This window comes from Coloeus monedula (genome assembly GCF_965178545.1).
Source record: "Coloeus monedula genome assembly, chromosome: 7".
NCBI classification, from domain to species: Eukaryota; Metazoa; Chordata; class Aves; order Passeriformes; family Corvidae; genus Coloeus; species Coloeus monedula.
Window position 1 is genome coordinate 20,926,021 of NC_138787.1, and position 26,751 is coordinate 20,952,771.

The 26,751-nt window shown below is 36.9% G+C and overlaps 1 protein-coding gene across 1 annotated transcript in view; it reads left to right on the forward strand.

Moving 5' to 3' along the window:
- The window catches only part of LRP2 (LDL receptor related protein 2), a gene marked incomplete at both ends in the record, with an annotated part of 116,877 nt that overhangs the window by 18,580 nt on the left and 71,546 nt on the right, over window positions 1–26,751 (forward strand). Inside the window, 16 exons of the mRNA XM_082285402.1 lie at window positions 2,282–2,398; window positions 9,810–9,920; window positions 10,042–10,155; window positions 10,633–10,749; window positions 11,592–11,735; window positions 13,145–13,264; window positions 14,961–15,089; window positions 16,229–16,398; window positions 18,655–18,878; window positions 19,655–19,861; window positions 20,846–21,048; window positions 21,682–21,822; window positions 23,021–23,224; window positions 24,097–24,289; window positions 25,445–25,570; window positions 25,861–25,991. Of these exons, the coding sequence (XP_082141528.1) occupies window positions 2,282–2,398; window positions 9,810–9,920; window positions 10,042–10,155; window positions 10,633–10,749; window positions 11,592–11,735; window positions 13,145–13,264; window positions 14,961–15,089; window positions 16,229–16,398; window positions 18,655–18,878; window positions 19,655–19,861; window positions 20,846–21,048; window positions 21,682–21,822; window positions 23,021–23,224; window positions 24,097–24,289; window positions 25,445–25,570; window positions 25,861–25,991 (2,451 nt within the window). The remainder of the gene's footprint in view (window positions 1–2,281; window positions 2,399–9,809; window positions 9,921–10,041; window positions 10,156–10,632; window positions 10,750–11,591; window positions 11,736–13,144; window positions 13,265–14,960; window positions 15,090–16,228; window positions 16,399–18,654; window positions 18,879–19,654; window positions 19,862–20,845; window positions 21,049–21,681; window positions 21,823–23,020; window positions 23,225–24,096; window positions 24,290–25,444; window positions 25,571–25,860; window positions 25,992–26,751) is intronic.

A 26,751-nucleotide genomic window follows, 5' to 3' on the forward strand; every position in this document is an offset into this window, starting at 1 on the left:
TAGATAAAATACAGAAAATATGTCTAAAAAGATATCTCCGGGTCTTGAAATTTGAAAATTATTCATGTTTCCTTTAATTAAAAAGAGAAAAATATAAAGTGTGTACTAGCTTTATACTTGATACAAAATCTAGTAATTTCAAAAATGGTGAAGTTGACATAATACTATATCTGCTTTATTCATTGGCTAACAAAATTCACAGTGGCATCTCAGAACCATATATAACAAAATTTATTTCTTTCTAGATAACTCTGAAATTTGTTTGTATGGAAAACAGGAGGACTTATCAATAATCAGCAACCATTGATAAATATTCTTGTATGATTTTCATCAGTGTTATTTAGTAGCGCTATTATTTAGAATTACCAGAGCTGTTCTTTCTCACATTCAGAGAGGAGAAATGCCTATGGTCTTGCTATATGGTAAGAGTCTAGTCTTTACTTACCATTTGGACAACTTAAACTTAGAATATAATTCTGATTAATATTTCACTTTAAACATGCTAAACAGTGTATTATTCATGTCTGAGTTGCTGTTTTCAAGTGTTTAGTGTTCTCTCTACAGTTTAGATCAAGAAAATAATTTAACGGCCTAACTGCTACAGCCACGGGCTTCGCTCTTTTTTTAGTATTAATAGAGTAATAAAGTATGTTACTCTGGCTTAGAATTTCATGACTAAGCATTTGAAGGGCTATAAGTACATGTCAAAGTGTTGAACAGTGAACTGAATGATTACTGCACCTAATTACATTCTCTGCATTATTGCATTAGACAGGAGAACAACTCTAGTGTTCTGAAGGATGTTTTTTCTGCCATTTCTAGTATTAAAATTTACTTTAAGTGATGAGGATAAGATCAATCTATTTTCATGTTGATTGTGTGTATAATTTTTTGATAACTTCTTTAAACTGAACAGCTCTGGAGCTACTCACCAATCCCTGGGGAGGTTAAAATATTTGTTTTGGAAAGATTTTGCTCACAGACTTGGTTTTTGCTTTTGTATCTTGATTCCCTCCTCATCCACTGAGGATGGGTAATTTTGAATGAAGTTAACTGGCTTTTGCTCCCCTCGTCCTCTGAGAAGGTGTCAGCACAACTGCTGGTTATATTTTAACTAAGGAATCTGTAAATACAAAATGCAAAATGAGCAACAGCTCTGAGTTTGACTTTTGAACTGGGTCACTGTAACACTGTTCACCATGTACTGGTTAATCATGAGTGTTAGTATCTACACAGTGACACTGTGCTGCTGCCATTTTTGAGTCATCTCCTGGTATTTGTTCTTGTTCTTCTAAAAGGACTTTTTATCTCAGTGTTTGGGAAAGCTAGAGATTTTCCTTCTTGAAACGTTAAAAATTTTTCTTGGAAAAACTGGCTGACAGCTCTGGAAGTGATACATGCAGAAAGTTGATTTACTTTACTGTGTTGCTCTTGTTTTTCCTCATGACACTAATATCCCAGTAGCTGATCTTATTTTGGGAACACTGCTGACAGAAGAAGGTGTAGAGAGCCCCTGTAGAGCAGCAGATGACAAGATGCCAGTGTATAGACTGGGATGATGTTGAGATATAACATGCATTTGAAAGAAACAAATGTGCAGGTGGCAGAGGGAAGGAAAAGTTAGTCAGCTTGCCCTTCAGCCATATCTTCACAGATTGTTATTAGTTTGCCTAAGAACTGAAAGTGTAATTTAGTTGTAGTGGAATCAAAGTGGAATTGAACAGTGGAATTTATGTGGTTGCTTTTTACTGACAGCTGTCAAGAGAAGAGACATAATCATTCTCAATCCTCCATATATAAAGTTATATATGCAAACTATTCCTGACTGTTGAGGCCCTGGCTGTATTGGAAAGCAGTGCCTTGCCTCCAAATCTCTTGTGTTTACATTGTAACATTCCGGTTGACTGAATAACTTAAAGTTACTGACAGATTTTGACCCAGTAAATAAAATAACAGAGAAAACTTTAAATCAGTGAGAATTGGTAATTTAATGTTTTAGGCAGAATAATTATAGGGAGGTAATGTTTAACCTAGAGGTCAATTCTTCTGTGGAGAAAAGCAGTGACCTTGCAGGCTACAGGAGCCCCCACAGAGCTATGCTCTCTGCCGTGTGCTTGTCAAGTGTTCTTTAACCCCCTTGAGTACACCAAGATACAAGGGGAGAATGTGTTATACTGATATTTATGAGAAAGATGAAGTAGTTAAAGAGGAAGGAAAATATTTTTCCTCAAAAAAAGTGTTGGTTGGTAGGAAAGACTGATTGTGTGCCTGTTTGTTGCAGCGGGAAGGACATGCTCAAGCCAGCAGTTCACGTGTTCCAATGGACAGTGCATCCCAAGCGCGTACTGGTGCGATCGAGTGGAGGACTGCACTGATGGAACAGATGAAAGAGTTTGCCGTGAGTCTTAATTCCTAGCACGAGATCTGGTTTCATCTCAGCTCTCTGTGGCATTTTAATACATTTGTAAGATTAAAGGGCTTCTTGATAGACAGGATGACCACAATATGCTTTTTGTTGCAAGAGTTTAATTTCAGATTCTTCTGTGTATTAGAGCTGAAGTTCTGATACAGATCTGTTATCACAGCACTCGAGTGCAAACTGCCACTACAGGAACAGGTCATACTGTTTCTTGTTGTCTGAAAGATAATTAATATTGCACAGTAAAGAAGCAACCATGTTTAATTGGCTTATAGCTTTGGGACACTTGGAGCTAACTGCCAAATTCTTTCATATTCTTTTTGCATACTCCATATGAAATCAGTAGTAGTTATAACCTGTACAAAAAAGCAAAATTTTACTCCAGGTGACTTATTTGAGGAGATTTGGTCCTCTCAAAAGCATTTGTATTCTAGACTGCAGCTTCCTGTGGAGATGATTAGTCATATTGTATTCAGACAAGTTGTTTACATTGTGCCAAAAAAATGCAGGTGGACAAGTAGTTTTTTTCACTCTAACTTCCCCAGAGTTGAGGCTGCCTGTCTGGTGACAGTCTCCCTAGATTCTGGCCTAGGTTGAATACTGATGGAAAGGAAAGTTGGCCACAGAACAGAGGCCATGTTTTTCAGAAATATTTTTGTCTAATACCTACACAACAGTGTGTAACAGGCATGTCTGTTCATTGTCAGCCTTAAGGAAAAGCTTCACACATCCTGAGTGACATCTAACATAAAAGATGTTATTCCAGCTGTTAGAACATAGTGTGCCTTTGGGAAAAAGATCTAGCTGCGAACTTCACTTAGAACCACACCCAAGGTGGGAGGTGGGGGAAGAGGCTAGGGTGGTAATGGATGGATGAAGAAGCAAGAAATAAAATATTGGTAATGGCTGCCCTTAGGGGAAAAAAGGGCATGTGCTGTGTAAAGGAAGACTACATGGTCAGCTGGGAGTGGAGTTCTAAGGATTATACTTAAAGCTCCTTTTTCAAGCTAGAAGCTGCTGTGATGGTTGAAAATTGAAGTACACATTTTATTTCAAGTTTAATATTTTCAGCTAGGTAAATTAAAAAGGCAGTTAGGAAAGGGCCCTCTAGATTCATTAACTGTAGTACTCTACTGCTGTGGGGGAAACCCAGTCATTGCTGCATCAGCAAATAGGCTCCATGATTGTTGTGGGGGCAGCATGTTTAGCCCCAAGGAGAGGGACTGCCTCCTATCATTCAACAGCCTCTACTCTAGTTTATTAGAATAAGTGTTGACAGTCCCTCTAAGACAGAAGAATGACTGTGACTTGGAACCTTGAAAGTAGGTTGGACTAGTTTAAAGAAATGTGACAGTGCTGAAGACAAGAGGATCCAAGAAAAATGTAATAACAAGACTCTTGAGGAAGGCTGGTTAATTTTATTTTCTTTTTGTCTTTTCAAGGCCTGGAACTTTCAACAGAAGCCATAAAATAAAATTTAAAGTTTGGTGATTTTATGTTTAACTGTATAGTACAGATTAGTGTAGGCGATTTTTGTAGCAGATTCTAAGACTTGCTTTGAATGTTCATTTTTCCCATGGTTTAGTGTATTACCTTTTCCACATTGTCTGATATAAATGTAAGAGGAATGGCACTATTTTGGCCTTGTCACTAAGTTTCCCTTATTTAATTTGAACAGAAAGTTTTCATAAATAACAATGAAACATCCGTGAACAACCAAAGAATAAAACTATAATTGATTCTGGTGTTTCACGGAGCATAACAAAATGCAAACTTAGGTCCCTTTACTTATGCTTTGTGCTCACTCATCTTTCTGGAAACAGATTTAGATTGTAAAGAAGATAAAGTTTTATTTCTGAATAAGCTGCATTATTTAAGAGAGTAGTCAAATGCAAAATGTCACCAATATAAAGTAACTGTCTAATTAAACATGTAAAAAACCACAACAAAAGAATTCAGAGCCTTAGTCAATTTTATTGCTAATGGGATTAACAGCAAGGGAAAACTACCCATGCAAAGGCTAAGATAAACATCAGAACAATGTTTCAGCTACAGGTTATACAATTAGTGCACTGAAGCTGTTTCGATTTCATAAAATTGTGGCTTTTAATTTTCTTTAAATACACATATTGGACTGTTTTCTAGCTTTTTTTTGAATAGTCAGCAGCTAGCAAATACTTTAAAACTTCAGAAACATAGAATGAAATGGCAGACCATTTGGCATAGCAAATGCTTTTTGGGAGTAGGTAGCCAACATTGGTGTAATTTTTCTGTGTTACATACTTTATTTCTTTCAGTTAAAGGTAGAATTCTCTCTTCCGCCTCAGCTTCATAGTTGAAAAATGAAAATCCCAGCCATGTCCATTTTGCTTTGCTGTGACAGAATAACCTTTCTGGATATTGCTCTGGCAGCTGAGTGCTACACAGAGGCTGTGAGGGAGAAAGGGGCAGTACTGTATAAAGAAATGTTGTTTGAAGCTAGTGGACTGAGTGTGGGCCAAGAGACACTGTATTTTTGATTCTAATTTTGGTGTTGAGTTGCTGCCATAGGTCAGCTGCCTAACCTGTAAATTCCTGCCTCTTGTTTGCTATGCTCAATAGCTGTTGTGGTCAGGAAGTGGGCAGCCAGCTCTGGGATTAATTTGCGGAGACCAGGGTGAAAGTGAACAGAGATCAAGAACTGAAGAGATCATGAGGGAAGTAGTCCAAGAAAGAAGAAAAATACTGTAGTCAGAGACTAATATTCTGGATGTTGGACAAATGACATGTAGCAGCTATAGGACAAGGGAGAACTTCAGGCTGAGGAAATATCTCCACCAGGAAGAGTTTGGGACAGGGAAGTAGCAAAACTGGAGCAGTCTAAGGCAAGCAGCCAAAGACTAGAGTCTCAGGGATAAAAATCAGGAATTAAGGCCAGGAATGAGAGTCTGGTCTGTCTGCCAGATCTGAAAGCATCTCTGCTATGAACACTGCCTGGTATCATGTAGCTCAGAGAACTCTTGGGCTTGGAGTAAGTCTCCCTCCTTGTGTCTCTGGTAGGATATGAGCTGTCTGGGCAATGGTCTGACCACTGTGAGGTGGTGACTCATGGCAGTGAGTCAAAGACTTTTAATTAACTTTATTTCGTAAAATGTTTTCAAATGTTGCAGTAAAAGACACTTGTTAGTAGGAAATTGCCTTTTTTTTTTCTTTTTTTAATTTCTCCTTCTTGTAACATGGGTTAGGGTTATGGAAGCTTATACAGCTGACTGTGTGACAGAAATCAGCTTGTGCCAAATCAAGTAGTAGTTGCAACTTTTTCCTGTTGCTGTTTTTGTATGGATTTATTTCCAGCTTGCAGAACAGAAGTGTTAGGCAGAGCGCAAAATGATGTAGATTTCGCAGTTCCTGTGACATAGATTTCAAGCATCTTCTACCTGTCCATTGAAAGATGCCATTTAAATATATTTGCAACTGTTGCCCCAAAATGGTTACAAGGAGCAGGGTGCTTTATCTGTCATTTGTGCTGGTGTTTGCCAGTTATTTATATTTTGCAACTGAAGTGTTGGCGTGCATCAGGAAGACAGATTGTGTAAAAGTATTTTGGCTAAGAAAATGCCTATGGGGAGGGGAGAGAAAGAAGAGCTCCCTTTCTTCCTGAGCATTGGAATGAACATAGGTGAAAAACATTCCCTGTTTTCACAAAGCTCATCTTATAGGAATTGTCATGACTGTGGAAAAATTTCTTCTTTTTTGTTTTCTGTAAAATTAGCTACAGGTTCTTGGGAGGAAAAGGTAAAGGAAACAGTATTTATGTTGGAGGCTATTGACCATTCAAAACAAGGTGAAAGAAAACAGTATTTCTATTTTTTCTGTCCCTTCACTTTTCTGTTAATGCTGTATTCATATTGTCTCCTTTCACTCTCTCTTGTACAGCTGTATTCCCAGACCTCCTTAGGTGTAAACTACCTACCTTGTTGTCCTTTTAACTGAGAACCTTATCCTTCCTTTTTTGCTCTTTCTAGTCCATTTATCACCAACCTGGAAAGAAAAAAAATTTCATTGCCTGGAAGAGAACCCCGGCAAGTCATTCACAGAGCACTGACACTTTTTCCATATGCCCCCTACAACAGAGGCAGTACGATCAATTTCTCTGATTGGTATCAGTTCTTGCACAGCTATGGGGTTTCATACTCAAATGCACTAACCTTGGATCTGGTGTGTACCGAGACATCTAAGTTTAAATAAAAATTCAAATAAAAGCTAGGAAATGTTTATTTTACAAGCCCCAAATACAGTGACTGATGTAAGACCTTCCCACTTTTATTTAAAAATGTTGAGATACTTTGCAACTTCTTTTGCTGAAAGCTTTTAATGAAGCTAGATAGTGCAGGTCTTTCAGTTTCGTGAGTTTATCCCATTCCTACCCTCTCACTACCAAGGTTCAGATTCTTCTTTTCTTTTTAAGAACTCCCCATTTGGTGATAGGAGTAGAAGAACTAACCTCGTGGTTAATGTTTTCTAAATTTTGGAGAGAAAGAAAGGGAGTTTAAGTCCTGGGGTTTTTGCAATTGCAAGGATAGGCATTCCTTTGTTTTCAGATATCCTAGTATTGTTACGAAGTTCTGTTTTGGCTTCCTTCATGCTCTTAGCATTGAGCTTTCACAAAAGCCAGCGTTTCTTCCTTGGTTCTTTTACCTTTTCTAATTCTCCTCACATAAAACTAACCCAGCTACTGTGGAACTGTCCTGATGGCACAGATGCACCTGAACCATGCAGTTCATTGGTTGCAGCCTTTGGTGTAGCTCACAGCTTTGCCATTTTTCATGAGGCTCCTTTCTTAATGCCCCAAATAATTAAAACCAATTTATTAAAATAATGAATATAAGGTGCAAAGAGTACAATGTGCAATGCATAATGCAGTGAAAAATATCTTTCAGATCAGTGAGCAGGCTGCGATCAGAACTATAATTTACTAACTTCAAGGGATTGGAAATGAGATTACCTGTACAGAGTTAAAAATTAAATTAATCTCCATCAGGCTTTGCAAAGAATGTTCTTACTTGTGCACGTACAATTAAAATAAAGAATCTGTACACCAGTTCTGAAAAAAGAATAAGAAAAAAAAGTATTTGTTCACATTCTAGCAAAACACCAACTTAATCAGAATGTATATTTTGAAGTATCTTCAAAACATCTTTATTTATGGCTCTTCTTGGTATTTTTTTATAGTGATTTATATTTATACAAGACACTAGGCTTCATAATATAATAAAGATTTTGCTAGGCTGAGGGTATTTCCGGGCCTGCTGCTGGAGAGAAGACTTTGACAAAGTTTCCCTTTTTGTAAAGGGAGTTTAATATAAGCTTGAGAAAATCTTATTACTGGCTAGATCCTTAGTCTGCCTGGGCATTCTTGAAGAAACAGGCAGTACAAGGCAAAGGGTTCAATTGTTTATTTGTTTGACATCAGTCCACTGAAAACACTTTGGAACATCAATGGAGGTATTTCTGTGGGATATGAAGAAAAGTGAAATTGCAAAACTATCCATTATAAATCCCATGGAAGCTTTTCTACTTCAGTGCATTTACAAGCGCATATCTTGTATTCTTCTTTTTCTTCCATCTGCCCTACAATATTCATGGTATTCTTGTACTGCCATAGCTGTTTCTGCTGGGCCATAGAACTCCTGATGGTTCCTCCCTGTGATGCCTTCTCTGTTTTCAGACAGGAAAGAAGCATAATTCCAGAGTGAACATAAAACATGACCCCAGGTCAGGCCTTTCTTTAGTCCTTTCTGTAGGCAGAGCTAACACTTCAGAAACAATGTTGTTTCCAGAGCATTATGAATTTTCTCTAAGCCTAACCAAAGCAAGAAAAGGGTGAGAAGCCTGCATTAGAAAGGTGTTTGTCTTGTTGAGAAGTGGGGCCAATGCTTAGGGCACATGTTGGCATTGTCAGACTTTTGGAATGGAAGATGGGGAACTATCACTAAAAGCCACAAGTAGTAATGCTGTAGCTGGAACCCTGCTAATCTGCAACTGCTGTTCTTTGATTAGGCACACACTGTTCCTACGTGCAGGATACCACCTTATATTAACTGCAGTGAAAACAAATGAAATGGAAATAAATCAGCTGGGGAGATAGTCTGGCTAGACTTGTGGTGGACATGAACACAGCTGCTTATCCTCTCATATTAATGATTTAACAGTTAAAATCATGTAAGCCTATTCCATGGATAATTGAAGTTTTGTGAGAATGTGATAATACACGGAACCGCAGAAGCAAGGAAAACTGTTTGCCACTGTCTGGGAAAATTGCAGGTTTCTGAGGTCTACTTGAAGCAATTTTATAACCCAAGTTTTGAATTCCAAGAGTATGAATGAAAATGTGCCTGAGAACCTTCTCTGTCTGTTTTATTAACTCCTAGAGAAGAAAAATGGGATAAGAATTCAAACTGAAAATCTAAAAGGTGCAAAATGTAACTTGGCTCTTCTGTGTCTTGAGTTCATTTATCTTCTATATAGAGACAAAGTTTCAATAAATCTCATTTCTAAAATTAACAATTATTTGCTTTCTTACTTGCCATTTGACTGAAAGGTGTAATTTTTGTCTACATGCCAATGAACTAAACTAGGAGCTCATGTTCTCCTACTCAACTCTAGCATGTGCGTATGCTTAATTTGTTGGATACTTCCACTGACCTCACTGACTGCTTGTATGCATAAGTATTCTCAGAATTCAATTTAAGTTGATTGAAATAATCCCTTATATTTGCCTATATATTCATCTATATATGTAGAATATGCAAAACCTGAAAAATCATTACTTCTGCAGAATCTGTTTTCCTTCATGAAGGGGGGAACAAGAAATAAAAACCAGAGGTTCTAACACTGTTCATGGAACCTGGAAGTTTAATATTCTTGGCTTAATTGGAACAAAACCATAAAAGCCTGATGTGTCTGAGTTTGAGAACTCGTGGCATTTTAAGAGGACCTCGGAACTGTAAATTTCAGGAACTCCTTTGCTAACGAAACATTTTTATTAAGATCAGGGTACTTTAAAACTGAGGTGCAAATAAATAAAACAAATATTCACTGCTTGCTCTCTTTTTGTGTTCCATTGTTTTCTATGATACTGTAAACTGTTTGGGTTGCAAATCTTTTTGGGGTGTGGGAAGGCATTTAATTTTTCTCTTGTTCACAAGGTTTTGTAGCATCCATCTAGAGAATATTCTTGAATATTTGTTGGAGAATACAGTATACTGTATAAATGGATTACTAGTATAGGACTACTAGTAATGGAGTTTTTCCCTTTTTCCTTTAAATCAAGATATTCTGTTGACACTAATTGGATGTTACTCACTATAGTCTAACATTTGTGTTAATACTAAAGGATTTTTTATTTCAGACTACCCAAGATGTGAACAGTTATCATGTGCAAATGGAGCATGTTTTAATGCCAGCCAGCGATGTGATGGCAAAGTTGATTGCAGAGATTCTTCTGATGAAGCTAATTGCAGTAAGTCCCTTGTGTGGAGTGATCCCAAACAAATTTGCTTTATAGAGCCTCTTTTGGAGTAAAACACTGTAGTTTTCTGACAGATTTTCTGTATGTGTTTCTGTGCTGCAATCTCTTTCAGCACGTGGATGTACCAGTACGCAGTTTCAGTGTGCTAATGGAGAGTGCATCCCACGAGCCTTTATCTGTGACCATGATGATGACTGTGGAGATAGGAGTGATGAAAACTCTTGCAGTATGGTGTTTCTCTTTTTTCCCCCACTTTCTTTAACTGTTTTACTAAGACTTAGCTTAAGCAGATAGAAGGAAGCAGATTGTTTAGCTATACAGACATCAAAAGCTAATCACTGTTCTACAAGTACTCCTTTGTATAGAAAGATGAAAATTGCTATGCTACTTTGATAGACTTTTTCTTTGCTGCTAAGTTCCTGGGTACATGGTTACTATTTGAATTTGCTGGATTGAGTGACAGTTTGGTTCTTAATACATATAGATACACTTATGTTTTTGTCATCGTCTTAATTTCAGCATGAACCAAAGGTAATTCATATCTAAATGAGAAGAAACCAGCAGTGTTTGCAATATATACAAGACATGGAACTGCCTCAGTTTTTTAGGAGATGTAATAAATTGTCAGTTCTGAGACAATATTGCTATTTTTAACCTTTTAGCTGCTCAGAGCAATTAGATGTTCTCATGTTTCTTTCCATAGCTTATGCAACTTGCAGAGGCAACTTCTTCACTTGCCCGAGTGGCCGTTGCATTCATCAGAGCTGGATTTGCGATGGAGACGATGATTGTGAAGACAATGAAGATGAAAGAGGATGTGGTAAATACTACTGCTAACTTCCAATAGTATTTTCAGAGGAAGATGACACTAAGCTACATCTATGAAATTTAGACCAGTAAAGATACTCTGAATACATTTCATTTCTTTTAAAACCTTAGAATTCCAGCTTCAATTTATTTATCTTTTTCACTTTGGCAATATTTTCCTGTTGTGTATGTGAGAATTATTGTGATACTGAGTATGATGCAAACTAAGTTTAGCATATAGCAATATCTTTTTTTTTTCTTTTATATGTTCTCTTTTATTTTTTTTTTGGGTTCTTCTGCCTGTGGAGATTTTTCAGGTCATCTGTTAAGAGACACAAGGCTTCTAATAACCAAAACCCATTGATTCAAAATGAAATTAACTCAGATCCTGCCAAGATTTGTCATTTGAGAAAATTTTAATGAATGAAAGTGTGAATAAGAGTTCTTTTTCATTGTCCTTTTCTATGATGAACATTATTCTCTTTATCCAGACAGCATTTATGTGTTTTGAAACCACAAAACTATAGTTCCATTTCTGGTGCACCAGTTAGTTTAAAGCTAAATGGTGTTACCATTTCTAACAAAACAGAAAGCTAAAGGGATTCACGTGTTGTCTACTCAAGTATCGCTGGCATTGTAGTTTGAACGTAAAAGAAAGCATATAGTATATATACATATATATATAGTATATATATATATACTATATATAATGTTTCTTCATAGTCTTTTCCAACTGTGTGCAAGAAAAAAACCTGAATATCGAAGGATAGAGATGCTGTGGGAAGCTGTTAGAGAAGAAATTTTAAGTAATATTTGAAACAGACTCTTTATTATTCTTGTTTTTCATTTCCCTAGAAAGTGGTCGCCATGAATGCTACCCAGGAGAGTGGGCTTGCCCTGGATCAGGGCACTGCATTCCAATTGGGAAAGTGTGTGATGAAGCTGTAGACTGCCCTGAAGGAGAAGATGAAACTAACATCACTGCAGGCAGACAGTGCAGTATGTATTAGAATAAAAAACAAACACAGAATAGCAGAAATATCAGTACTGATATCTTTTTACATTCACCTTTTGTCTCCTAAACAATACTGAAATTTCGGAAGCTCACTATTTTCATTGGCACTGTTTTGACTGGATGATCTGAAAGAGACATATATGCTGCAAAAGACCATTTCTTTTGTAAAATTTTTACATGAAATTTTCAAATAAGGATTTTAACTTGCTCTCCGTACCCTATAATATGTTCACAAAGTCAGGGAAAGGTGTGCTATATCCCTTCTGTATTTAAATGTCTATTTGTCCCTTTGTGTAAGAAGTAATGTTTTGTACTGATCAGAACACAGCATTGCATCAGTATATCCTAAGCTTTGACTAATTCACTTTAAAGACTAGAATTTCAAAAAATATCTTTTACCTGAGATGTATGTTTACACCGTTAGTGGTACACTGTTTTTTCCTGTTGGATGCAAATGAGCATGTATAGTTCCTGTTAATTTCACTCTAATCCTACAAATATTGAATCCTTCTGAGGATGAGGACTGATGTATTTTAATTTCTAGGAAGATAAAAATTCCTATGAACAAAATCATGCCGTTTTGGGATAAGAGGGCAGAAAAAATAAGAGGAAATGAAACCTTATTGTAAAAAGCATGTCTTGTTTTGCTGAGTGGTTTGGTAGTTACAGAAGAAATGAACTGCAAAGCAAGGCATTTAACAGAAGAAATTGAGGAAAAGGAAAATGCTGACTTCCACTTCCTACTTTGTCAAGTGTATTATAATCATAACTTATTTGCCTATCACTGAATTATTAAATAGTAGTACAAGGAAAAGGAGAAGTAGTGAAGGAAAAAGAGAGAGAAAAAAGAGAGAAAGAGAGAGAGGAGGAAAGGATAAAGAAGTGTTTTTCCATGAACACAATGCAAACAGTATATTCTAATATATTGGAGTAATATATATTTTCTTCTTAATATAACGTAGTAGAGGTTTTATGCATAGAAGAGTAAATGATGAGGCTACATGCCAATAGATGGAGCTCAAGGATATGTTGCTCACAAGTAGATCTTGTGAGTTCTGGTGCATTGCAGATGGCTTCCTCTGTTCACCTTTATACACAGCACTTACCATTGGTGGTTCATATAAGATTGATGCTTATCCTTTAACTCTGTTCTAAAAACCTATTAAAAACAGTACCTTATCTTCTGTGTTCCATGCCCTTGCTTGCATGTATGTAAATATGTGTGATTTTGTGGAACTTTGCACATAATTTTCTCTGTCGGTTAGTTTTAAGAGTCTGTACTTGAAATCGAAGGCTCATCATCGAAATGTTTTCATTTTGTAACTCTTACTAAGGCAGAAAGCTGTTCTACTGGTAATAGGTGTGTTTCTGAAATATTTTATTTCCCTTTCAGATGTGTCACGCTGCGCTGCGCTGAGTTGCCAGTATCGCTGTCATTCCTCTCCATTAGGAGGGATGTGCTATTGCCCTGCAGGATATACAATAAGTAGCAATGACAGTCGTACTTGTATTGGTGAGTAAAGTCCAGTGATTACAGATATCTAGTACCTTCTCACAACTCATTGGGAAAGTTTGGATTCCAGGAAGGCAAGTAAATTTGAATTGGGTGGACGTACTAGAAAACAGAAAATCTCAGGAGTCAGCAAATGTATGAAAATTTTTAGTAGCACAATGGCAGCATGGTGACACAGAAACAAACTGGAGAGATATCATAAAGACCTTTTTCACTTACACCTAAAGACATAGTGACGGCACAATTAGGTTTAAAAATATGTACTATTGAATTGCTGGTTTATTATCAAAATTTTTTCTGGTCTTTAAGTGTTTACATAGAGAGAATTTGTTTCTGCCTCAGCGATGTGTGTTGTATGCCTGGAAAAACAGTTAAGGGTGTTAAATTGTTTGGTACTTTTGGAAAGTGGCTGTATATGAAGACAGCAGAATATTAGACTTGAAAATAAAAAGGGTGCTTTGTATTTGCACTATGGAAAGGCTGTGTCTTCTGTGGGATTCCAGTATATACATAATTTACATGAAAAAGAAGAATATTTACAAGAATGTAAAGGTAATCGTAAAGCTGCTGTAACTTGGTAGCTCAAATGTTTTATCTCAGTAGCTGGAAATAGAGTAACTTCAGTGTCATGAAAGTTAGCACTGCCTAATAAAGTAAACAGGATAAATATCTGTTATGAGTTTTCAACCCCAGCTATGGTGGTTTTTTTATTTAAAAGTATTTCAGATGCTCAGTCTTTAATGAGATTTTTGTATTTTTGAGACTACTGAATGGCCTAAGGCTGTATAAGCTGCAATGGCAGAATGGTTGCTCTTTGTAGAGACAGAGAAATAAGGCACAAAATTTCCTCCATTTTTGCACGCTTTTGTGGGAAATACATGAAGGATACGTTCCCAAACCCGGTGCAGTCTCAGTGAGCCTTCTGTTGTTTTTTAACTGCCCTGTAAACCTAGTTATCTGACTCTGGCTTGTAAATCTGAGTCAATGTATTCTGGTTTGCTGAAATCTAGGCATATATTTGTCATCGGAGCAAAACTTATGATGAAGGAGTGGCTGACAGTCAGTACTGTATAGTTCCAGATCTTAGTACTCTGTGTATATGGTATTTTGCATGCCAAAAGGAACTTTTGCTTGCTGGTTCTGGTACACAGACAGCTTTTAATTGTAAATCAGATACCTGTTAGCATGGTACTAAACCTGAGCTAATAAGCACTGCCTTCGAGTAGGACTTAAAGACTTGAGCTCTGCACTGATATAAAGATGGTGCTCACCTTCAAAGTGGGCTTAAATCCAGCCAAGTCTTGGTGTGTGCCAAGTGTATAAATGTGTTGCAGGAAAAATACTGCGTAGACATATTCCGCATTGTGGAAAGTAGACAATGACATCCCTTCAAACAATTTTTCCTTTTCTCCTGAAAGGTGTGGTTTAGATTTTTTTTGATTGGTTAGCTAGGTTTTTTGGGGGGGATGGGGAGGCAGAAGTGCAGGTAGGTCCTTGGGCAGGTAACACAGGTTTTTTGTTATCCAGAAATACAAAACTGAAACATTGTGGAAAAAACATGCAAACCCTCTCTCTTCATGCTGTAGTTTTGCAAGTAGATATAAAGCAAGCAGAGAGGACAAACTTGCAGCTTCTTAATTATGACATCAGTTTTATACACAAAATTTTTTATAAATATGCCTTATTCACTTGACAGATTTTGATGACTGTCAGATGTGGGGTGTCTGTGACCAGCTGTGTGAGGATCGTGTGGGACATCACCAGTGCCACTGTGTAGAAGGTTATTTCCTGGAGCATCACCGGCATTGTCGGGCCAACACTTCAGGTTAGTGCACTTCAAGTGTCTTGCTGAGCAAACAGACAGAGCTAGGTAAAATGGGGTAGTTTCTATGTCTGTGCCATACAGCTCTCTTTGATTTTAACTCTGCCCCTAAGGACTTATGATCAGGACAGCTTCCAGAATATGGGCAAATATCAGAACTCTGCATCTGACGTGTAGGTTGGCGTTGATTGCCTCATCAGGGCTGCTTCTCCTCTAATCAACAAGTGTCTTCTAGGCTCCATTGCTTTTTCATCACTCCTGACTTCTGCAGAGTTTGGAGGTTATTGCCAGAGCACTCCCAAACAAAAAGAATTCTTGTTTCTGTGGGAGGCAGTTTTCTGTCATGCTCTCTATGGAACGTAGTGCGATCAAGAAATCACGAAACCTCTTTTTTCTAGAACTGTGCCAGAAGATGGTGTTGCTGAATGGTGAGATCGAACACTTGCCTGTGAGAGAAGCCATGCTCTTGGCTTCAAGTGACCCAGAGTCTGAACTCTGCAAGAGTACTTGCCTCTCAAGAGTATAGTTCCTCATCAGCTGTAGGCTGCTGCTCCTGACCTCCTGGTCTGTTCTGAAAGCAGGCCCTGGGAAACTCTTCTTTGTGGAGATGTAATGTCATAACAGGCTTTTGTGTAAGGCAGGTGTCCCTGCCTGCAGAAAATCAGTGGGAATGGGAGTTCCTGCTTGCATAGCTGATTAGCAGTCTTCTTTCTTAGAAAAGCAAGAACTGCTCAGTTCCCTCCCCTTCCTTCTTTCTTCAGCCACATCTGTGGACCAGTCTTCATCTCACAATTTTCTAAGTATTTCTCTCTTATAAATGGGAGAGTTTAGTACCTGCTATAAGTCACTTTAGCTTTAATAGAAATAGTCTTTTGGTGTTTAGATGCACAGGGGTTTTATAAAAGTTTTATCTGGTAGGGCTTTAAATAGCTGTTCCTGCCTGATTTGCTCTGAGTGTACAAACCAAAGGCAAATCACAGAAAGTTAGTACTGACATAGAAACATTTATACAGATAGTAGTCTGAGCATCTATTTAAAACCTTCTGTCCAGTGTGTATGAACCAGTATGTATGTATTGCAATGCCCCTTTGCAAAATATCTTGCCTGCAGAGTAATCGTATCTTTGTCACCCCTGCTTTCAGCTGGTGTTGCATCGATTATTTTTTCCAATGGCCGTGATTTACTGATTGGAGATCTTTATGGAAGAAATTTTCGTACTTTGGTGCAGTCACAGAATCGTGGGATTGCAGTTGGAGTGGACTTTCACTTTTACCTGCACAGAATCTTTTGGACCGATACGGTGCAAGATAAGGTTGGTAGAAATTTCAAGAAGAATATATTTCTGTGTATCTGGAAGTAGAGAACTGCAAGAGGCAGAATGTGTTGATAGGCCCTCATTTTTGAGAGCCAAAGCTGGCTGTGTTTTTGTTTTCTAACAAAAAAGCTCCTTGAAATGTTTTATGTTAATGACTGCATTTTTTCAACTATACTATTACATGTGACATATTAAACAAAGAATGCTATTATATGGGAATGTCTTGAGCAACTTTTAATTTTACATGAGACTCAGTCCAAAAAACTAATTAAGAGAAATAGTAGACATTCTTTCAAAACGAAGCAAATTTTTCTTGGTAATTTTTGAAACATGATAATTTAAAATGTAAAAGCTGTGTGCCTTCCAAGATGATAAAAATCAGATTTCTTCATATACTTCAAATGGCACTGTAATTGAGCTTGAATAACAAATATTGACAGTATTTTGTGTAATGAGCCAATATTGTGTTACCTTTTTCTTTCTTTTTTTTTTTTTTTTTTTTTTTTTTTTGAAGAGAGATTATTTTAGCTTCAAGATACAGTAGAGCAGAGTAATTTAAAAAAAGAGTCTGGAGACTCTCGTGGAAGTCGGATGGCACCCTTGTTCTTTTTCTCTGTGCATAACTTATGGAAACCAAAAAAGTCTTAGGTCAAATGCTGAAACTCCACAATATTCGTCCTCACATTGATTGTCATGCAGTGTGAAGGAGAATCTGTGACCCGGCTCTTGCTGACACCACTAAAAGGATCAATTTGGTCTCATTGTCATTATTCTGAATCTACACATAAGACATGTAATAAAAAATATAGTTCTCACTACAATTCCATGCTGGTTCTGTGGGAAAGAACATTCACTGCATGGCTGTCAAGTAGGACAAGATTTGTATGCACAATTTTTGACTTGTTCACAATTCTGGCATTTTTATTAAGGCTGTAGTAGGTTCCCATTGCTTTCCATTGTCAATGGCTGCATTTAGTCACAGTCAAATCTGCACTTTTATGAGACAGGAGATTTATTCCGTCTTTATAATAGGTATAAATAAAAGATAATATGGGGTTTTTCTCTGCACACCCCAGGTGGTCAGGACTACCTTTTTATCTGCCCCAATATAGTTTAATCCTAATTAATTAATTAAGATTAATTAATCTAATGAAATCCTAGCTAGAATATCCAGATGAAGACAATTGCTTTTAGAATTTCCTTAAATGAGGAATATTTCCACCTGATGTCTTAAAATAATGATATTACTAGGCATTTTTTTTTGTCTTTTTTTTTCCTAGGCTTAAGATGTAAAGTAAACCAGAAAATTGTGGGTTGTGTTTTGCATCATCTTTATCTCATTTAGTGTACTGCGTGATAACCTAATGCCCATAAGCTCTTTTATCAACAGGGTTGCCAAAGAACAGAGTAGACAGTTACGTGGTTATCTTGATTATCGTTACCTGGAACTGAAGTATCTTTGAAATGATACAACTCTTTCAGCTCTTATTTTTCTTGTGCATATTTGCTTGGTAGTCTGTATTTTCATTTAAATGCATTCCAAATCTCATGCTGTTGTTAAAAAAAAAAAAAAAAAAAATAAAATTTCTACATTTTCATATTACCCAGTATTATAATCACACAATTACTGTATATGTAAAATTACCGTGTTTGGACTGTTTGCTTCATGTAGCTCTGAGCTTCCTTGTAAAATAACACCACCATTCCTCTGGGCAGGATGCTGTTAAAATTAGCCTTAGATAAAGGAGACCACAAGGAGACCTCCTTTCTGTGAAGATGGAGAGCTTTCCCTTTCTTTCTTCATTTTGCCATTTCCCCTTAGTGGTTGCTGTAGTAAGAGCTCCCCCTCTTGTTTCTGGCCACTGTTGAGAGCTTTACCAAAGCATTTTCATTTGTTTTCAATCAATGGAAATACTGGGTTTTTCTAGATTCCTGGAAAGCAAATGCACTTTCCTCATTTTTTTTTTTTAACCAGCAATTAGTCATGTTTGCTAAAGGACAAGGCTATTTCACTTGGTTTTCTTGTCCATTTTGCAGAAATGCTAGTTGAAGGCAAGCTTCCTGCAATTCTTGCATTGCTTTCCAGATTTTTGCAAAAATTCCTAACCTAAGGAATAACATAGAGGGTAACTTGGTTGTATCTGGTGGCCAATTGTGGATTTGTGCTCGATGTGATGATAAAAGACAAATACCATGTGTCTTGTGATTACCAAAACATCATGTGGGCACTGACAATGTATGTATTGTTTTCAGGTTTTTTCTATTAATATTGATGGCTCTGATTTCCAAGAAGTTTTGAATGTTTCTGTTGACACACCTGAAAATCTAGCAGTGGATTGGGTTAACAATAAGCTATATGTGGTTGAAACCAGTGTGAACAGAATAGATATGGTTAACTTGGATGGAACAAACCGTGTGACTCTTATTGCTGAAAATCTTGGAAATCCTAGAGGAATAGCACTTGATCCAACTGTTGGGTAAGTGATACTTACCAGATAATGGTAAAAGATGTCAGAAATTCCTTTATCCCCATGTAAAAGGAAGACAAGTAAGAAACAGCAAGAGTGATCATTTTAGAACCAGATATAAAATATTTTAAACATTTGCATTCTATCCTAACCTATTCTGCACCTTAAATTATGAGAGAGCTCTACAATGCCTTTATTGCTAACGTGTGGGATCTGTTTCATGGCTGGAGTTGTGTGTGCATGAGCAGCACTGAAAATGGGACCTGTGGAATTGCCCTGCAGAGGAGCATTATCCTTAAAGATTCCAATTGTGGTACCATCCACAGATGTCCTACTATCTGAAATAAAGAGATGGAATGAAGCTAAGAAAGTTAGTGTCTTCTAACCCGTATGCTTCAGAAGTATATGTGAGCCATGAAAACATGGATCTTCAGAGAACAGGAAGAGGAATTTCATGCAATTTGTATTCATGGCTGCTGCTTTCATGATACGACTATTTGTCACTGGCTTATTTCTGGCAGTAAACTTAAGTCTGTGATTTAATAAGGAATATCAGTATTAATGAGGTCTTTTGGGTGAAAGCATGCTTCTTTATGGATTTATTCTATAAAAGAAAATGCAAATTACTTCTTGTGTAAAAAGTGTAAAGTATGTTTTCATAGTATGCCAGCTGAGAAACAAACTCTGTTCTGAAAGAGTGCTGGTTTTAAATTCCATGTAAAACACTGGGTTTCTTATAAAATCTCAAGGAAATGTGACCTTTTTGCTTTTTTATCTCTTTATAGTTATTTGTTTTTCTCAGACTGGGACAGTCTGTCTGGTGATCCTAAAGTGGAAAGGGCCTTCATGGATGGCACAAATCGTCAGGATTTGATAAAAACAAAATTAGGCTGGCCTGCTGGAATAACTCTGGATATTGTGTCAAAGAGACTTTACTGGGTTGACAGCCGGTTTGATTACATTGAGACTGTAACTTATGATGGACTTCAAAGGTAGGCAAAACATTATTCCTTGGAGGCTACAGATACACTGATTACTTTGTATCTAGTTCAAAAAAGGATTGTCTAACAAGACGAGGTACACAAAGGATGAAAATTACAACATAATGAATGTGATGCACTTTTGTCTCTATTGTGTCATGCTACTTCTAGACAGTCTTTAATTCATCATTCTTTGCTATTTTTTGACCTTGAATACCTCTTGCCCTTATTATATAATGTACATTTTATAGTCCACCAGTACAGTACATATTTTTAAAGCATTTGCTTTTTATTATATTTCAATGATATTCATTATCTTCCATCATAATCTCTGCATTTTTTTTGGTGAATGAATTTATAGGAAATATTCCACTTCAAAACACTAATTTGTGTGATAGGTATTAAATGCTTTTCTTACATTTTAGGTATTTGCTGTCAAAAATTAAGTCAACACTCACCCTATTATGATGCTGGGGAGACTAAATGACAGCATGCAAGAAGGGAGTCCTTGAGTTTTTATGGGACTGTGTCTTACAGCATAGTGTTGTTTAGAAGCCTGCTTATCTCTGCTTCTGTGATTAGTATCACTTACTCAAACACAAGAAAAAAAAGTCCCCTTTAGTATACCTTCTATGTATTGACTTGAAAAACAGTCTTCTGCTCATTTGACATGTTTATTGTTCAAGGTATTTTTTCATTTATTAAATTATAACATTAATGTTGGTATCTTTTCTCCTCTCATCCTCGCTCATTGTGTTTCTTGGAATTTTCTAACCCTTTTGGTCTATTTTTACTGCTGTATCCTTTAGGTTGATGAACTGTGTATGTTTAGCTTTATCTCTTCAGTTCATTTGGTCGTTTTCATTTGTACTTTAGTAGCTTCTCTGTTGAAGCAAAGCTAGTGAATGAATTAAAAATACTGTATCCCTTCTTCTGTTAATAATGTTATTTTCTTGGTAATATTTCGTAAATAATTTTAAATCATCTTTGTAACAGGAGAACAGTAGCTCATGGAGGCTCACTGATTCCTCATCCGTATGGAATCACTTTGTTTGAACACAATGTTTATTTCACTGATTGGACCAAAATGGCAGTCGTGAAAGCTAACAAATTTTCAGAGTCTAACCCTCAAGTGATCTACCAGTCTTCACTGAGACCTTATGGAGTGACAGTTTACCATGCTGCCAGGCAGCCATTTGGTAAGACCATAAGTAAGATTATGAAGGGAGGTTTAGGAACTATGTTACCAAAAACTGGTAAAAATTATGAGACTTTTACTTTGCTGTAAGGAACTATAATTATGATATATAAATTTATATTGTAAAACTGGGCTGATTTTTATCACACAGTTGTTTCATCCAACTCTTGTAGCTAATGAAAGGTCAAATGCAACATTTAAGAGTAGGGGGAGCTTTATAAATAGACTGATACTTGGTGGAGTCAAACCTGTGGGTTTGAGCAGTATTAGTGTTTGGAAATTTTTCCCTCAACACTGCAATGAATGCAATGAAAATGCTACCAGTATTCAATGAATCCTGCAAGATACAATTCTGAAGTAGGTTTATGTGCAGAAGACTATAGCCCAAATTATGTCCTTAATGCTGTGTGCTGAGTGTCTCTGTACAGAGCAGAATTCCTTGAATGATGGTTACCTCTGATGTGATTTCAGTGCATTTCAGGGTAGAACTGGTGGGGTATGTTTTCTGTGTGATGTAACTCTCACATAGTCCACATGATTTATTGTGGATGTTGAAAAAAATCCTGAAAAATCAAGATAATGATGTCATTAGGTTAATAGAAGAAGTTTTAATTCTATCTGTATTATTTTCCAGTAAGAAATCCTTGTGGAAGTAATAATGGGGGATGTGAACAGATCTGCGTTCTCAGCCACAAAACAGATAACGATGGCCTAGGTTATCGCTGTAGGTGTATTCTGGGCTTTGACCTACATGTGGATGGACGACATTGTGTTGGTGAGAAAATGCCTTTGAAATAATGCTACTCCATTAGCTCTAGAGCTACTTCTAGAACATCCTTCCTCTCTTCAATAGCTTCAATATATTGAGGACTTCACGTCTTTTCACAACTGTTTCTGACAGCTTTAACTGTAGTCATTTCTGCTGATGTTCATTTCAAGCCACAACTTAAACTCACCTCCTTTAATGAGGATTTTAAGAGTTAGATGTGGAATACATGTAGACAGCTGTATGATTAAGCTCTTAATCCTGAAATCAAGCATGAATGCTTGCTAATATGCAGATTTTGTGCTATTTTGAACACATAAGCCTGCTTTCCTGTGCAGTAATGTGCAGATTAGGTTGGTCTTCTGCTGGGGTCTCCTCCCCTGCCATGTAGCCCTGGGAGAGGGGCCCTGAGGGCACAGGCACGGGGTTTCCCTGCCCCTGCTCAGCCTCGTTCCCATGGGTTGGTTTGTGTTCCCCTGCGCGGGCAGAAGGACCCTTGGTCCCGTGACTGGAACAGTTCCTGGGCAGAGCTCCGGCCATGCGGCTGGGGAAATAAACATCTCTGAAACATCTACCAAGAATCTGTCTGTCCATATATATTTCCTTTCCACGGGACTCCTGGTTTGATATATGCATGTTGCAGTATCCCCACTGCAACAGTCTTCTCCCTTTGAACACATATGGCAAGAATACGAGATTCAGTTTTGGAGCTGTAGGTTTCCATGAGCAATTTTCTGCTTCCTATTTGAGTGCAGAATTGTCACAGATGCAGGTCTACTATGACTGTCTACTGACAAATTAAGTCATATATGTTGTCTCTAATTTTACTATTTGGCCATGCATTTATCTGGCTAGCCTTGTTTTATGGTGGCTCCACAGAGCCTGTGAGTTATTTTTTTATAGATGATTGTAAAGAGGGAAGTACAGAAGATGATTTCTGCTTTCATAGGGATAATGCTTGCTTTAAAAGTGTATAGTACCACAGTATCAATGAGAGGAATACTTGACCACATCACCTAATATTCTGGATTGGATTTTGTTTTTCTTCTTCAGTTTTTAGGTCTGTGAGTATTTAAATCCCTATTTTCTCATTCTTCTTTTTTCCGCTTCCAGGCTATTAGTGTTGTCAAAATAAAATCTTTTCTTAATGCTCAGGTGTCTCTCCTTGTGAATAAGTAAAGTCTGTGTCTGATTTTTCCTTTCACAGCTGTGCGGCAGTTTCTGCTGTTTTCATCCCAGATGGCAGTGCGGGGAATCCCATTCAATCTCTCCACCCAGGAAGATGTGATCATCCCTGTAACAGGGAGCCCTTCATACTTTGTTGGAATTGACTTCTGTGCTCAGGATGACACAATTTTTTTTTCAGACACAAGTAGAGACATGATCTATAAACAGAAAACTGATGGTTCAGGTGAGAATCATGCTTGGGAATTGTAGAGTAATTATGGTAAGGAGACTGTAATGTATATTTTTCTAAAAAAACCCGTGAAAAGTCACATTGTGAGATACACAGATAAATCTCAGTGTAACCCCAGTAATGTGGAAAACGTTTCTCAAAAATATTTGTTCAACTAATATTAAACTTGTTGAAGTCTCTTGTTTGACAAACTTTCTGAATGTATTTGGGAAGTAACTATTTGTGGTACTTCTCACAACTACTATTTGCCTTCACCAGTCTGTTTATGCAGACATGTATTCATTTCAGTAGTAGAAAACTGTGTTTCTATTTTAATTTCCCTATCTGGAGAGCAGAATATTTGCTATGATACTGTAATACAGAAAAAGAACATTAAGTTTGTGAGATTTTTGGATGTCCTATTTTGCTAATGTACAGAATGTTTCTCTCCAATTTATAATGATCAAATGTCAGCATATAATCTTCTGCACTTGTTTGCTGCCTTGGGTCAGGTTAATGGTAGACTGCAGCTCACCATTACTATGCAAAGAGTAAAGTCTGGCTGTTGAGCAAGACGTCCTTTCTGCACTGGCCTTACTGACCTTCATTGGTAAAACTCTCAGTGTAAACTTAGTGACAGATTTTTCTCTGACCTTTGGCTAGTCTTTATTTCTCCTCTTTTGCAGTTGAGCTCCTGGACATACCCCTTCTTTGTCTAGAGCAAAGGGCACCCCTCCTTCCCCTTGGTTATTGGTCTTTATATGAAGTAGCACAGAGGTAGCACTTTTACTGAGGGGAACCACAAGTTTTGTCAATAGAATACTGCACTCATGTTATTTCCCCAGTTCCTAAACCTTCCCAATCATTATGTGTGTTATAACTTCTAGGAAGAGAGATCTTGACTGCTAATAGAGTGGAAAGTGTTGAGGATTTGGCCTTTGACTGGATCTCAAAGAACCTATACTGGACAGATCCTCGATACAGGAGCATTAGTGTGATGAGGCTGGCAGATAAATCCAGGAGAGCAATTGTTCAGAATTTAAATAATCCTCGCTCAATAGTGGTTCATCCTGTTATTGGGTAAGTTTAGATTCTTATTTTAAACTGTATGTACAAACTTATGGTTTAAACATAACTGATGAGGTTAGACTTACATCCCATTCTGGATTTCTGTTCTTTTCAAAATACCATCCCTTTTCAGTTGTCTTGTCTTTATTTTGTTTGTTTTATTCCAGCCTAGGATTCAGCATCCAGAGGAAAGGGCAAGGTGAGAGAGAATCCATGTGACAGAAGCACTCGAAAGAATTATCTTTAAAAGCACCATGTATTTTTTCTTTTACTTCTGTTCATTGATAAAAAGGCAAAAGAACTTGGTTTCTTTGTGTCACTCAGCTTAGAAAGCTATTTCTCACAGTTGAAAGATGAAGTTTGCTAAATTGTTTTTTAATATCCTTTCAATTCCCAGACTGCTGACATTGGTTCCATCATTTTATCTCTCTGAATTTCTTTATTTGAACCATATTGGATATTTCATAAAGACTTTACAATATGTGACTCCATACATAAAATAAAGCCCTGGTTTTCTTTGATGGAAATGCTTACTTTCAAGTTCCATACTCTGTGTTCTTTGCCAATGCCAAAACAGTGTTTCTTTCGCAGCATAGTTTGGCTTTGTAATGTTGTACTACTGAATTTCCTAATTCTTGGATATTGATTTTTCATGAGTAACCAAATAAACTATTTTGAAAGTAATCTCCTAAGAATAATGTTGAACCTGGATCCTTGGATATCCCAACATTTTTTGTTTGCTGCTTCATAAAATTATTTAACATTAACTTCAACTCTTTGCCTGTAAGCATAAGTCAAATGGATCAGGAGAAAATTCTTTTTAATACTCATGCTTGCTTGTAAGTTTTACCTGGAAGATGCATTTTTGATTGATTCTATTTCTCTGTCAGTAATTACATGAGAACCTTAACAATTTTAACCAAGTTATGGGTATTTTATATCTAAAGGGCCAAAACACTTCAAAAGGTTCTGGAAATTGTATACAGGATAAATATTAATTGTCGGTATCACTGCCAATTGAGAAGAGGGACAACATGAAATTGTATTTGTTGAAGTTACGTGAAGGATGTGGTACAAAGAAAAATGTTAACGCTGTTTCAAATGTTTGCTCTGTTTAATCACATTATATTATTTAGTTTATGTGTCTTCTGACATGTGTCCTTTCAGGTATATATTCTGGACAGATTGGTTCCGTCCGGCAAAAATCATGAGGGCCTGGAGCGATGGATCCCATGCCTTGCCAATTGTCAATACAACGCTAGGCTGGCCTAATGGCCTCGCCATTGACTGGAGGTAAGGGCAACGCAGGAAACAGGGAAGGTTTTTTTTCAAGCCAACATGTTTCTTCCTTTAAACTGTTAGGGATTAAAAACAAAGGAATGATGTCAGATTGCTTGCACTGGCACTCTTATTGAAGACCTTATCTTTCAGTTGGTTGAAAAGCCTTAAAATGTAAGGTTTCCTCAGAATCCCTCCCCACACACCCCAACAGCTTTTTGTAGGTTTATTATTTAAGAAAATGCTAGTGCTTCCTAATGGACATAATGTCACTTAAAGAGCTATGACGTTTTCCTTATTTCTAGTTCTCTGAGGTTGTACTGGGTGGATGCTTTTTTTGATAAAATTGAGCACAGCACCTTTGATGGGCTGGACAGACGGACTCTTGAACATATTACTCAGATGACTCACCCATTTGGCCTTACTATTTTTGGAGGTAAGTCTGGCATTGAAAAATATTATCTATTATTATCACCGATTTTTCTTTTCATATGGTGATCTGTGAGTTTACGACACAAAATGACAGAGATTTTTTAATACTGGTTTTCCCAAAAAAGCACTCCTGAAAATTTCTACTAAAAATATGTATTCAGTACTTCTTGCTCGTTTCTATGTATATTTGGTTTTAATTAATTTTAGACAGATTGGGTGGGTCATGTAATGCAACAAGTCAGATATGCTGTACTAATTATAGCTTTCAAGGTGGGCTATTCATACTGAACAAAGTGAATCACCATTCCAGGGATGGTCAGCATTTCAGGATTTTAATAATTATATGTATTTTTAATAATTCTATGTTAATAAATAATTATATGTAGATTTTATTACTGGATTTATGTTGTCTGTGAAGAAAGATGTCAATATATGACCCCTTTTGATTTTTATTTTTATAAGAATATCTTCAAAAATACTCTAAAGTTTTCTGGAAAGTAGTCTTTATGAATGACTTAAAATTGCCTTGGAATTTGAAATGCTGGTTGGGTTTGTTATATGTCAATTTCAGTAAAATCTGAGAAGGCTTTCCTATGTTATGTCTGCCTGTGACTGAAGCACTTTGACAGCATTATAAGTGGTGAAGGTTCTTTTGTCTTTTTCATGAAACAATTATAAAAAATGGTTAAATTTACATGAAAAGTCTTCTACATTTTTTTTATTATGCTTGATCTTTTATGTCATATTGCTCTATAATATGTTAA